This window comes from Myotis lucifugus, unplaced genomic scaffold, assembly GCF_000147115.1.
Source record: "Myotis lucifugus unplaced genomic scaffold, Myoluc2.0 scaffold_35, whole genome shotgun sequence".
NCBI classification, from domain to species: Eukaryota; Metazoa; Chordata; class Mammalia; order Chiroptera; family Vespertilionidae; genus Myotis; species Myotis lucifugus.
In genome coordinates this window covers 1956920-1969350 of record NW_005871083.1, presented here as the reverse complement: position 1 = coordinate 1969350, position 12431 = coordinate 1956920, and the positions used below count along the sequence as shown (strand labels likewise).

The window sequence follows — 12431 nt, the reverse complement described above, 5'->3', positions numbered from 1 at the left end:
ACCAGCCCCGCCGGCTGTGCGTACCCTGCGTGAGGCCTGCGTGCGCACTCCAGACGCCGAGGGCCGCAGGGTCTGGGCCGGAAGACGAACGACAGTCTCGCGACGTTTGCGGCCCTGGGGAAGGGGCGGGGCTGCAGGCCGTAGGTGTTGCTCTGCCCTAGTAGCGGCACCTGCCCTTGGATGCGCTGGGCTTTGGGGCCAGGACCTTAGGGAACAGGCACAGGCACGAAAGCAGCCATGCTGGCCCTTGTCCTGCGGACAACAAACCTGACGGATCGGGCCCCGTGGCCAGCATTTGCTATAAAGGCCTGAAGCTGTATCCAGCGCTCTCCTCCTGGGGCCTATAGGTGTCCGGGTCCAGAGCGAGGCCCGGGCGGCACCAACTCTGCAAACCCCCACCCGTTCACCGACATGGCAGCGGGCGGAGCAGTCACCCGTGAGTCAGTTACCTGTCTCCCTCCCACCCTGACAGGCGAAACCCCTGCCCCAAATCTTGTCTGCTCCACTCCTGGCTCCTTTCCGCCCTGCCTGGACCGATAATACCAAGTGTTACCCCCTTCAAAGAAACAAGTATCAAAAGTTTGCCTCCCCCCACAAAATGCGTGGGTGATTTCAATACTGGGGATCACAGGCTGTTTTCTGTAGAAATGCTGAAGTGGCCCACACTTGGCTTGGGCACAATTGGGGAACGGAAAACACACTTTAGGTAATGCCAATGAAAAATGATGTGCTATGTAGTCAGATAAACTGCTTATGTCTTGCTTGAACTTTCCACCAAAGCATGCTAATGCTGCATAGGACCAATATGACCAGAAATGTCACAGCACTTCATCTTCCCTTTAACAAACTGGTTTAATATAGGGGATACAGAATCACCTGCTAGCTTTGTGATCTTGGGCAAGTTGTACTTGTTCTTTATACCTCACCTTCCTACACCCCCCCAAAGATATTAATACCTACCTCATAGGAGGGTTAAATAAAACATACAAAGCTGGAGTCATAATATGTCCAGTAAACAGTGGTGGTTACATCTAAACCAATCCACACCTGGTGAAACAGTCCCCCCCTCCCCATTCCCCCGTTTTGAGATGCTCAAAGTTAAGCAGAACTCCCTGCTGCCATGATTAATGCACTTGATCTTAAATTTAACTGTTCTAATTTGGGGTAAATTGATTTTGGCCAGGGTTCTTTTAAGGGCCCTTTAAGTCACTGTACCATTGAATGCATAGCCCAAGTGTCAGGGGCTAAGGTAGGCTAGTGCATTGCAAACATCCTTGTCATGTGACAGTGAAGCCCCAAAACAGGGAAGTGAAGAATGCTGCCAGCTCCTTGGAACCCTGTAAACTGAAGGGGACTCGGACATGAGACAGATGGCTGAGAAATCCACCAAGAAAGGCGGAGAACCACAGCATCCTGGTCTCCCGGTTTTCCACCACTCCAGGTTCTAACGTCCTAAACCAGGGGTGGGCAAACTTTTTGACTCGAGGGCCACAATGGGTTCTTAAACTGGACCGGAGGGCCGGAACAAAAGCATGGATGGAGTGTTTGTGTGAACTAATATAAATTCAAAGTAAACATTACATAAAAGGGTACGGTCTTTTTTTTTTTTTTTTAGTTGTGGAGAACCACAGCATCCTGGTCTCCCGGTTTTCCACCACTCCAGGTTCTAACGTCCTAAACCCATGCTTCATGTGTGTAATAAAGCACTCGAAATTCCGTGGAAGGTAAATCTTTATTTAAACTAGATGTTATTTTAAAGAATAACAGCTTAGCCAATACTGAGACAGACACACGGTGAGACTGGTCTTTGTTTCGGAGGGCACGCAATGTCAAAGACAGAGGACACCACCTAAACCCTCTGGTTCCCAAATGTGACAAGATTTTAAGTAACTTGAGGTTAAAACAAAACAAAAACACTCCTCAGTAGAGCTGTCTCTCCTTGCTGTCTTCCTGTCCTCCCCACTCTTTCTTGAACTCACTACAATCTCCCTTTCATCCCCACCAATCGATCTCCATGTTGCCAAAGTCAATGATTAAAACCTTCATCTTACCTTATCAGAAGAATGAGATGAAGAAACCAACCTAATATTTTCAAAAGACATGCATATGTACAATTTCCTTGCCTAATTACCTGCTCTTATTGAGTTGCATCCATAAATTAAGTTTTTACAATTTTTAAGTAATTGTTTCTATGGGGGAAAAAAATGTATCCCTCATTCCAGACAATCCATTCACAAATATATGGAGCAAAACCTCTTCCAAAGGAAGAAGCAACCACTTTCATTGTTAAATTTTCAGTTCACAGATTGTTTCAAAGGTTATTTCCCCCATTCTTAGTAAGAAAATCCATCTAGGTCTGGCCAGTATGGCTCAGTGGTAGAGTGCTGACCTAGGAACCAGGAGGTCATGATTCAATTCCTGGTCGGGACACATGCCTGGGTTTTGGGCTCAATCCCAAGTGTGGGGTGCAGGAGGCAGCCGATCAATGATTCTCTCTCATCATTGATGTTTTTATCTCTCTCCCCCTCTCCCTTCCTCTCTGAAATAAATAAAAATATTTTTTAAAAAAAAGAAGAAAAAAAAAGAAACCCTATCTACAGTGGTCCAATTATTACTCTAAAATGAGCTCTGGGAAAAAGTATTTTATGAAACATAAAACCTAAGGAAGATTCTTGGTTTTGATCTTTCACTAACTTTGCACCAATAAGCTTATTTACATACGTCCTGCCAAGTAAAGAATTTTTAAAACATCACTGACATGGTTTATTTATTCTCATCATGTAACAATGATTCAATACCTAATCTATAAATATAAGACGTTGCTGTACCACATAACACAGGTATAAATATGGTACTTTTTACATTACATTGCTGCTGCTTATTACATGTCAAAGTTCAGGTCAATGTGGCAGGACATCAAATTTTTTCTAGTCTTAATGACCATAATTGTTGGGTGAGGGAAAATGTCAAATGTAACCAAATAAAGGCTCTAAACTAACTCCATCAATACCTTCAGTGTTATGTAGTGCCATTAGTGTGTATGTTTTCACATCTGAATGTCTTCCTCTTATGTGATGAAGGCATGATCTATAAGTGGAAGAGCTTCTGAACTGAGTCAAAGTCACATCTGAAAATACTGAAGCGGTGTCGCTGGCAAAACTGTGAGCATAACATGAAAGCATGCTTAGACCTACTCATAATGGAACATCATCTCAGAAAACAATTCCATAAAAGTCCTGATTTCAAAAATTTACTAGCTTCTGCATCAGTGTCCCAATATTAAACTCCAAATTTTTACTTTGCACACACTGTCATATCCATACAGTGATTTACAACTTCAAGCACTACGTATGTGGTCCTCAAAATGTTTGGCTTTATAGGACCTGAACCAAAAACATTTCACAGTAGCTTTCAATGCTAACCCATATTGTGGGGGGCTATGCATAATTATCTTCACACCAATAAAACTATTCACTATAATGAATAAAGTAATTACAGGAACCAAGAATGAGCTTCTAACTTATTTCAACAGATACAATACGTATCACACACATTTGTCCATATTTTAACTACTAACTTCATAAATACTTGATGTTTACACCAATAATGCTACTGGAATTAAATAATATTACATAGAAAAGTGTATGAAAACCAGATATAACAAGCTCTATAGGGCTAAATTTTAGTTATAAAATGGGTCATAGGCTAAGAAATCACTACTTATCCACAATAATTATAAATCAACAGATTACTGACAGTCAGTCATTACACGTCCAAATCTAGGAATGAATTAATTCCATGGTAAGTTAAAAAAACAGATGGTGTAAGTAATATTATACTTGGCAAGCCAATAGCACAAAATTGGGTAAGATTGTTTAGTATAAAGAGAAATAATCTAGAACTTTAATACCCTGTAAGGTTCCACATTAAACCAGCTTAACAAAAACAAAAATTTTTAGTAACTTACCCATAAAGTTACCCAGATACACACATCCATAAACATATGGTTCTCTAATGAAATATCAGTTAAAAAGCAGCATTTTCATATACAGATAGACAACTAGAGCTACGCAATATTAACACACACAGATTTCTACTGCTAATCATACCAGCCATCTTATAAAATAACACTTTTAAATAGTCTTTCCTGATGAACATTTGAAAACCAATACTATAATTCACCTACTGACATAATTTCCCTTAAAAAAACCATCTGAAATTTTAAGAGGTCACAAGTCATGTTATATTTCAGTACCAGATTGCTGTAGCTCCTAGAACAACATAAACCACACAACTTTTGAACAATTTAGGGGAAAAAAGCATTGAAATTTAAGTTTCCTCAATCAGTTCTTGTGCCTCAGTCATTATTTACTCTGTGCCATCCATTTGGCCCTTGAGTTTTTCCACAACATTCTCTACAAGTATTATGTTTGCTTTGCAAATGATGAGCCAACAATATGCTAAGTCATCAGTAATAAAAGAAAATACAGAAGATAAATTAAATGTGTTCTTCCAAATGTCAGAATACTGTAGGTTCCCATGACTTGGCAAAGCGTCCCAAACCATCATCCAGTTTCAGGGTTTGCAGGATAAGGCCTCCTTACGTAAAGAACGATTGAGAATATTTGCTCCCCACACCCAGAGCCATTCAGGCATGTACTGTGCAAAAAGAAACTAAAAATGGAAGAGAAAAAGGTTAAAAGATTAGAACCCAAAGCCACTGACACTGAAATGTACAGATCAGCATCTTATTTAATCCAACAAATATCACTGATCACTTTAAATACTAAAAAGGAAAAAGACTTTAGGTGCTACTGTACTTAGCACCTCCTTAGCATAAGACCATATGTTAGACCTATAGGAATAGAAACATGATCACCACCCATCCATCCCCTTTCTCTAATGAGGGGGGACACACCTACATGCAATAATAGGATTCCATCATTACTTGATAAGAATAGTGTGTTAATTGGCTTAAGAATTATAAACTCTTTCCAGAAGGAAAGGCAGCTGTAATAGATAAACGTTAGTGCTATGTGAGCAAACAGGTTTGAGAGGCAGAATGGAGCCAAGTTAAATAAGAAAACTGAATAAAAAACACTAGGACCCTAGTACACTGTCTTGAGATGTGATGAGGATGGCTTGGGGATCCAGGGAGTCCAGATGATGTTGTTCTGCTACCAGGTTCTCAACCAGGCCCATTTTGCTCCCCCTTCCCCAGGGTTATAAGATTACTGGTCACAACTGGAGTGGTGGTGCTACGGCATCCAGTGGGCAGACGTCAAGGATGGGCTGAACATCCTATAACACATAGGACAGCTCCACAACAATTATCCAACCCCAAATGCCAATAGTGCTGAGGTGGAGACACCCTGCACTATAGTGGCACATTTGTCAGTATAGACGTTATACTGCGTGAAAGTTCTAACACTTTGCATGTTAAGAAAGGGAAATGGGCAGACCCCCAGCAAGTGCTGAAATTCTAGTCTAGGTTACTCTGCAGCTCCAGGGAACCACACCAAATAAGGAGGGGGTCCCAGTATGGTGAACTGCAGGAAGACAGTCGGGAACCACAGCTGCTCACAGCAGATTCCACAGAAGCTCCAAACCACCTCAGAGACAGGAGCCCAGTATTTGGCCTGGAGCCATGGGTAACTTTCTGGGGGAAGGACTAAGGTCTCTTTAAACAGCTAGGATTTCGTGGGGGGGCGGGGGGGAAATACTTGGATATTCCTCCTTGGAGCTGCTGTCCTAAAGCAAAAGATTCTGAATCCAAGGAGATGAAAGAAGTCAGCTTTTGGTCCCAGAGGAGGACCCAGTAAGTAGTGTCGCAAACACATAAACACCTGAGACAGACTAGATAACTGGATCCCCCTTCAAAGTACATTTTTTTCCAATCTTTATTCAATGGAGAAAGAATCAGCATCTAAAAACCTGCCTGTTTTCAATGTCCATCCATGACCACTGTCTATAGTAGGGGGACCAGCATCAAGGTGTTTTTGACAGTTTCCTTAGGTGCTGCACTTGGAGATGTCACTGGCTCATCTTGTCTAGCTCATCCCAATGAGGTTTTTAGCTTCCTGGGAAGCAGGTGGAAAGAGCTTGGTGGAGAGAGCTAATAGAAGAGAAGGGGAGAATTTCATCCCCTGGGTACTGACAGACAGACTAAAGGGGCTGACTCGTCGCCTATTTCGAGAACAACGGTCACAGGAAAGAATGCCAAGTCTCTGGCACTCCAAACTGCAGAGGGGGGCCACAGTGAAGAGGGGGGTGCGAGTGTGAGTGTGTCTACCAGAGAGAGGAGGGGTGGATCTCGGGTTCTGTACAGCTTTGGGCATGCTCAGGACTCCTGACCAGTGTCCAGGCCTAAGAGTGGAGCTGGTCCTCCTCTGCCACAGTTGTCAGCCTGGCTCCCGGACCCTCACCCACATCTCAATATGCAGCCCAAGGGGCTTCTCATTTCCACTGAGCTCCACCACTCCCCTCCATGCCATGTGTTCTCTTCCCAACAGCAACACACAGCGTATGTGTGAACAAATACCTCCAAAGTAGGTAGACATTCAGAAAGGACCATGAGCCAGTTGGAGAGCTGATTCTCCCACTCTACTCCCCTTCCCCCGGAGCTTTCCTGGCACCGGGAATACAGTCTCCATGTTCACAGGCAAGAAACTCACTGCTCAAGTGGTTAAATGAATTGTTTTTTCAGCCACACACATACCAGCATGTTTCTGGCCTTTATGTCAAGGATCACAAACAGAAAGCTATAAAGGAAAGGCCCTCCTTTTTCTGTCCGGCTTACTATGTGTTCCAAAGCTGACAATTGAATACTGCCTAATGCCATTTCTGGAAATAAGAAATGCTCCCAAATCAACATTAATAACTAGTTAACTATGAAAACAAATACATTTTGACTCCTTTCTGGCTTTTTTAAAAGTCCAAATCATTTTTTTTTAGTTTTTGCTTGCAAATCTTTATTAAGACAACTAGCATAATACACATAAGATGCAATTGCTGCATTATATGAGAGAAAGCAAAGATGTCATGGTTGTGAGTCAGTTCTAACTGCTCCTGTTCAGAAATGCTGTTTCACAGGCATGTAAGGAAATGAAGACATGTGTAAGGAAGGCTGAGGCAGGGGTCAGGGGTGAGAAAACCTGCTCCCTAACCTCTGTGCAAGCCTGTCAAACATAACCTCTGTTCACACAAACTCAGAAATGTTCTCTGTGAAATTACTTTTGATGCCCTCTTTGAAGTGGCTTCAAGGCGGGTAATAGATGCATATGAATGCGCTGAGTGCTGCTAGAGAAAAGCCGCATAGCTGAAGGCACCATCGAGTCTCAGGCCCACCATCATTCAGGCCTCCTCTCTGCTCAGCCATCCACTGATGGGTCCCCAGGCACCTCACTCCCCTTTCTTCACAATTATTATTTCAAACCTCACTCTCTCAGCCTCGCACTCCCTCCACCTCACCCTCACCTCACAGGAGCCATCAGACCGGGTTTCTCAACTTCTAAGTGGACTCCCACCCTCTCCTCTCTCCTTCTTCACTTTCTAGTTGTTTCCAAAGTTCACATCACTTCCCCTCTACTTGTGCTTTCAGCCTTATTCCCCCACTTCCAGGAATCAACTCCTTTCTCCGATCTCTAAGCTCTTTCTTCTCCACTTACCCCATTCCTCCAGCATTAAATTACAGTCAAGTCACTGCTGATTTGCATAGATTAAATAGCAAACAGAATTCCTTCCTTTGGACCCAATCCACTGTCTGTAGAGCCTTATATCCCCCCCCCAAAAAAAATATATGTTTATTGATTTTGGAGAGAGAAAAAGAGAGAGGGGTAGAGAGATAGAAATATCAATAATGAGAATCATTGATTCGCCCCCTACTGGGGATCAAGCCCACAACCTGGGCATGTGCTCTGACTGGGAACTGATCCAGTGACCTCTTGGTTCATAGGCTGACGATCAACCACTGAGCCACACCAGCCAGGCTACAGCCTTATAATCTTGAGCACACTGTCTCCATATCCCCATCTTCTCTATAGTCACCTACCCACTGTAATGCAGCTGCTCCCTAAAATGCCTCCAAAACTGCTTTCATCGAGGATTTCCAAGATTCTAAACCCAACAGACATATGTTGGTCCTTATGCTATGGGCCAGATGGCACCATGTGACACTGATGACTATGCCTTCCACCTGAAAACTATCTCTAACCCTCACATCCATATTCCACTCTCCTCCTCTCCTACTGACCTTGCTGGCTGCCCTTCTCAGTCCACCTTCCCTGGAATGTTGGAGTTCCTTGAGTCTCTGACCAGGCCATCTTTTCTCCTCTACACACTCTCCTTGGATAATATCACCAACCCCACAGCGTATCATCCAGCTAAACGCTGATGACCAGTAAGCCTATACCTCCGTACAAACCTCTCACCTGAGCTCCCACCTATGCAGCTGCCGACTCCACTTCTCTTAACTATTTCTCAGACCTTCCAAATCCAGCATGTGTAAAACTCATATTGTTTCTCCAAAGCCTGACCTCTTCCTCTCATGCTACCTGAGTAAGTGGCACCACTGAGGTTCTGGAACCAAAAACCTGAGAATGTGTTTCTTCCTTTCCTTCAACCCCTCATGTTCAATCTATCGCCTATCTTGTCAAGAAATACGGTCAGCCCATCATTCTTATTTAGTTAATAACATATAAGACTAACTGGAATAAACAGCACAAAACAAAACTTTTCACGGTATGTTTAGCATATCAAACTTCACACAGTAAATTTTTTATAAGCTAAAGACAGAAATTGAAACCTTGACAAAATTTAGATCTTTGCAATCTGAGAAAAATGGAGTCAGAGAAAATAATTATAAAAGCAAAGTCACGTTCTAGCCGGTTTGGCTCAGTGGACAGAGCATCAACCTGAGGACTGAAGGGTCCCGGTTTCGATTCTGGTCAAGGTCACATGCCCAGGTTGCTGACTCGATCCCCAGTAGGGGGTGTGCAGGAGGCACCCGATCAATGATTCTCTCACGTCACTGATGTCTCTCTCTCCTCTCCCTTCCTCTCTGAAATCAATAAAAATATATTTTAAGAGAAAAAATGAAAAGAAAAAGTCACGACAGCAAAAGCTACCAGAGAAAACTGCTATGGACAAAACAGCTACTAATGAATCAAATATTTGTTGTAAAACTGAAAAAAAAATTAATAATGTTGAAAATAATTTGAGTAAAATAAAAATGAAAATAGAAAAAATTGGAAAATTCTAACAGTTTTCTATAGAAAACTATTTTAGGAATTAAATTAGCTTAATAGGATTTCTTGACAGAAAAAAAAATCTACATTCTCCAGAAAAGCCCATCAATGTGAATAAAGTATAATTGCAATTAAAATGCTAGTGTTTTATAAATGCAGTCAAAATATCTACTGCATCTAAACATCATCTTTATTGTATCTTCATTTCTTAGGAAACTTCATGGTCAGTAGCTTGGAAAATTATTTTAGGTTTCTCTGCTTTTCTCCAGTAATTAAGGACCTGGAAATAACCACTTAAATAAAATTGCTTCTTATTTAAAAAAAAACTTATAGCCAAAACTTTTGAGAAAAGTAAAAATTCACTCTTGATTTACTTATCTATTTATTTGGTATTGGTAAATTTGATAATCTTTATTACAGAGTTCCCCAAATATCTGCTGGTAAGTTAAGAAAATTCTACATATTAAAGAAAAAAGAATTCTAAACGAGGGTACACTACTTATTATGCCAGATAAAGAGACAGGTGTCTATTATAATAAATCATTATGAGTACTCTAATACTTAGAATCAAATTTTCAAATATTTAACAAAGTTATTCTTTAAAACACTAAAGACCCAAGTCTTTGTCATGCCTGAAGAACAAACTAAAAAATAAAAAATTCTACGCTTCTTAAACAAATGAGTCCAAGAATATACTGAGATTACTGAGATGTGACAACTGTGTTACATGAAATAGACCTTTGTGACTTTATGTCTTTTGATCATATTGTTGACTTAGAGGTACCCACTCAAGCATTACTAGAATGTTTGCATTTTTAAATTCTCATCTAAATTCTTAGTATTTTATATGGCTACCATCTACTTATATTAAAGGAGCACCTTTCATCTCTTAGATGTCAAGTAGGTTAAACTTTTGAATGCTCTAAATAATCCCACAAAAGAAAATCTAGTGACTTAACCAGAACCATTAACAGTATCAGGTTTGGAGCCAGATCTTTGAGCATTAGGTCACCTGTCTTCAGGCATGGGCCACTTCCTAAAAATAAACCCTTACTTTTTTTGCTGAGGTAGAAAAAAAGTGTCAGGTTTAAGAATCAGAATTAGCAATTCTCATCTTTCAGCCGGAGGCTTCAGTCAGATTCCCATGTATCATTTAGGAAGGTTTAGGATTGCATTAACCTAATTACAAAAGTGAAAGCATACTGTTACCTGGATAGAATGGGACCAATATCCTGTGGTCCTTTTCGAAATGCCCAGGGTAGAAACGGCATGATGTGCATATACTTTTGGTGAAGGCACCAACCACGGGCACTTGTGCAGAAAACTGCCAGGGGCAGTCATGTGGGTAGCCACGCAGAATGGGATTAGACTCTGCACAAAGATTCCTTTAGAAGCATATTCATATTGTAATGCTCTGCTGAAGTGGTCTAAATAAGCCTGTTAAAAAGGAGCAGAGGGAAAGACTTTTAATTTTTTGAGACTTGGAAGAAAATTCAGGAGAAAATGAGGCTTGCTTATAATCATTTCAGGGAAAAAAAAAATATAGCATTAGCAAACATGAGTTGCTGACAAAGAGCTCAACAGATTGGGCCAAACCATTGTAATAAATGTCCTATTGCATTGAGATCTCATTTCCAATCAGGAATACATTACCTTTGAAGCAGAAAAGGCAGCCAGCTGGGGAGTTGGTTTGCAGCAGGAGCCAGAAGAGATAGTGACAACAGCGCCTTTCTTTCTCTCCACCATCCCCGGTAACACTATGTGGACCATCAAACTAGCCGCAGCAATGTTTACATTTATGATGTCCCAGAGTTTGTCCTCGGAGACCTGAGTAAAATACTGAGGGTAGGGATAAAACACGCCCACATTATTTACCAAGATGCCAATGTCTTTGTCTTTCAAGGCTTCTCGAATCGGTTCGTAGATCTCACGGCCGTTGCTGAAATCTGCCACTATAATATCGGTCTCCACTTTGTAGGTGTCAGCGATGTCTTTAGCAACCATCTGCAACTTCTCTTGGTTCCGACTAATCAGGATAATATTGAGACCACGGCTTGCTAACTCTTCTGCGTAGGCTCTTCCAATCCCATCTGTTGCACCTATAATACAACCAGGAACAGTGAGCACACTCATTTCATGGTGAGATCTTTAAAATATCCCATTTAGCATTTCTGCTTAATCAGAGAAAGAATCACACTAGAAGTAAAGCAAGTTCTAATACTGATTAGTCAAGAACAATGTCATAATATGAAAATACATATTATGTATCAAACACTCTCCCAGACACCCTGACAGGTAGATGAAAAGTTATTTTACATTCACCAAGTTGATGAGACACAGTAGGAAACTGTTTTCAAACATATATCTGGCTTGAATAAGTGCCAGGAAATGACAAATTACAATGATAGTTAAAACAAGAGAAATGATAAATTACAATATTTAAAACTAGGAAAGCTTTTCTGAACGTGGTGACAGTTTGTAAGGACAATTTCAAAACAAAGAGCAAAAAGGAAAGCAAGGAGTAGGACGGTGGGGCTGGAGCAATACTGGGAATAAGAGAGAGCAGAATAAAGACAAAAATCAAAGGAAGATTCTTCCAAGGTGATGGCAGTAAGAAAATGTGAACGTAATAAAAAATAATAAGTTTTTTTTTAATCAGCAAGTTCCCATAAAATTTAGTAACTCCTTGAATAATATACCCAACTAAAAACACAAACAGGAGATTTCAGATTAGACAAGGATTGAAATCCCATTTCTTACCGCTCACGACTGCCCATCTTCCGTATTGCTTGATCAGATCTGCTCTGCTCACCAGGCGAGGGACAAAGTGCAGCCTGATCAGGCTGTAAAAGTCACAGATGACGGTGATGCTTTTTCTGGCTGTATACCAGGCTCCCACCAAGGCTAGCGCTTCCACGTAGCAATTACACGACCTGGCGATTTCCCTATACAAGAGGTAGAAGCTGTCAACGGCAGCCATGGCAGCCTGCAGGGAAGGGAAACAGAGGAGTTCTGTGCTTAGTAAGTTAAAGGAACATGCACAGTCTGAGTGAAGAAAAAGGGCTGAGGACATCAGAACTGAGTAATTTTGCACTCCAATAACAGTCATAGTTCAAATCCATGTTGCCCATGGATCCAGGCAAGTTATGATCTCATTAACATTTATAGTTTATAAACTTCTTCTCT

At 41.3% G+C, this 12431-nt stretch overlaps 1 protein-coding gene across 3 annotated transcripts; it reads right to left on the bottom strand.

Annotated features, from left to right (window-relative positions):
* Positions 1-2739: 2739 nt before the first annotated feature.
* On the bottom strand, positions 2740-12230 carry HSDL1 (hydroxysteroid dehydrogenase like 1). 3 transcript variants are annotated; one of them, XM_023752573.1, is made up of 4 exons: positions 12006-12230; positions 10899-11344; positions 10455-10682; positions 2740-4674 (listed from the first exon to the last, which is right to left on the bottom strand). In XM_023752573.1, the coding sequence occupies exons 1-4, from the start codon at positions 12223-12225 to the stop codon at positions 4576-4578; spliced, it is 993 nt and encodes a 330-aa protein (XP_023608341.1). In that variant the 5' UTR covers positions 12226-12230; the 3' UTR covers positions 2740-4575. The 3 variants fall into 3 exon arrangements, with proteins under 3 accessions (XP_023608341.1, XP_023608342.1, XP_023608343.1); XM_023752574.1 differs by lacking the exon at positions 2740-4674 and adding an exon at positions 5845-6115; XM_023752575.1 differs by lacking the exon at positions 2740-4674 and adding an exon at positions 6930-7081.
* Positions 12231-12431: the final 201 nt, after the last annotated feature.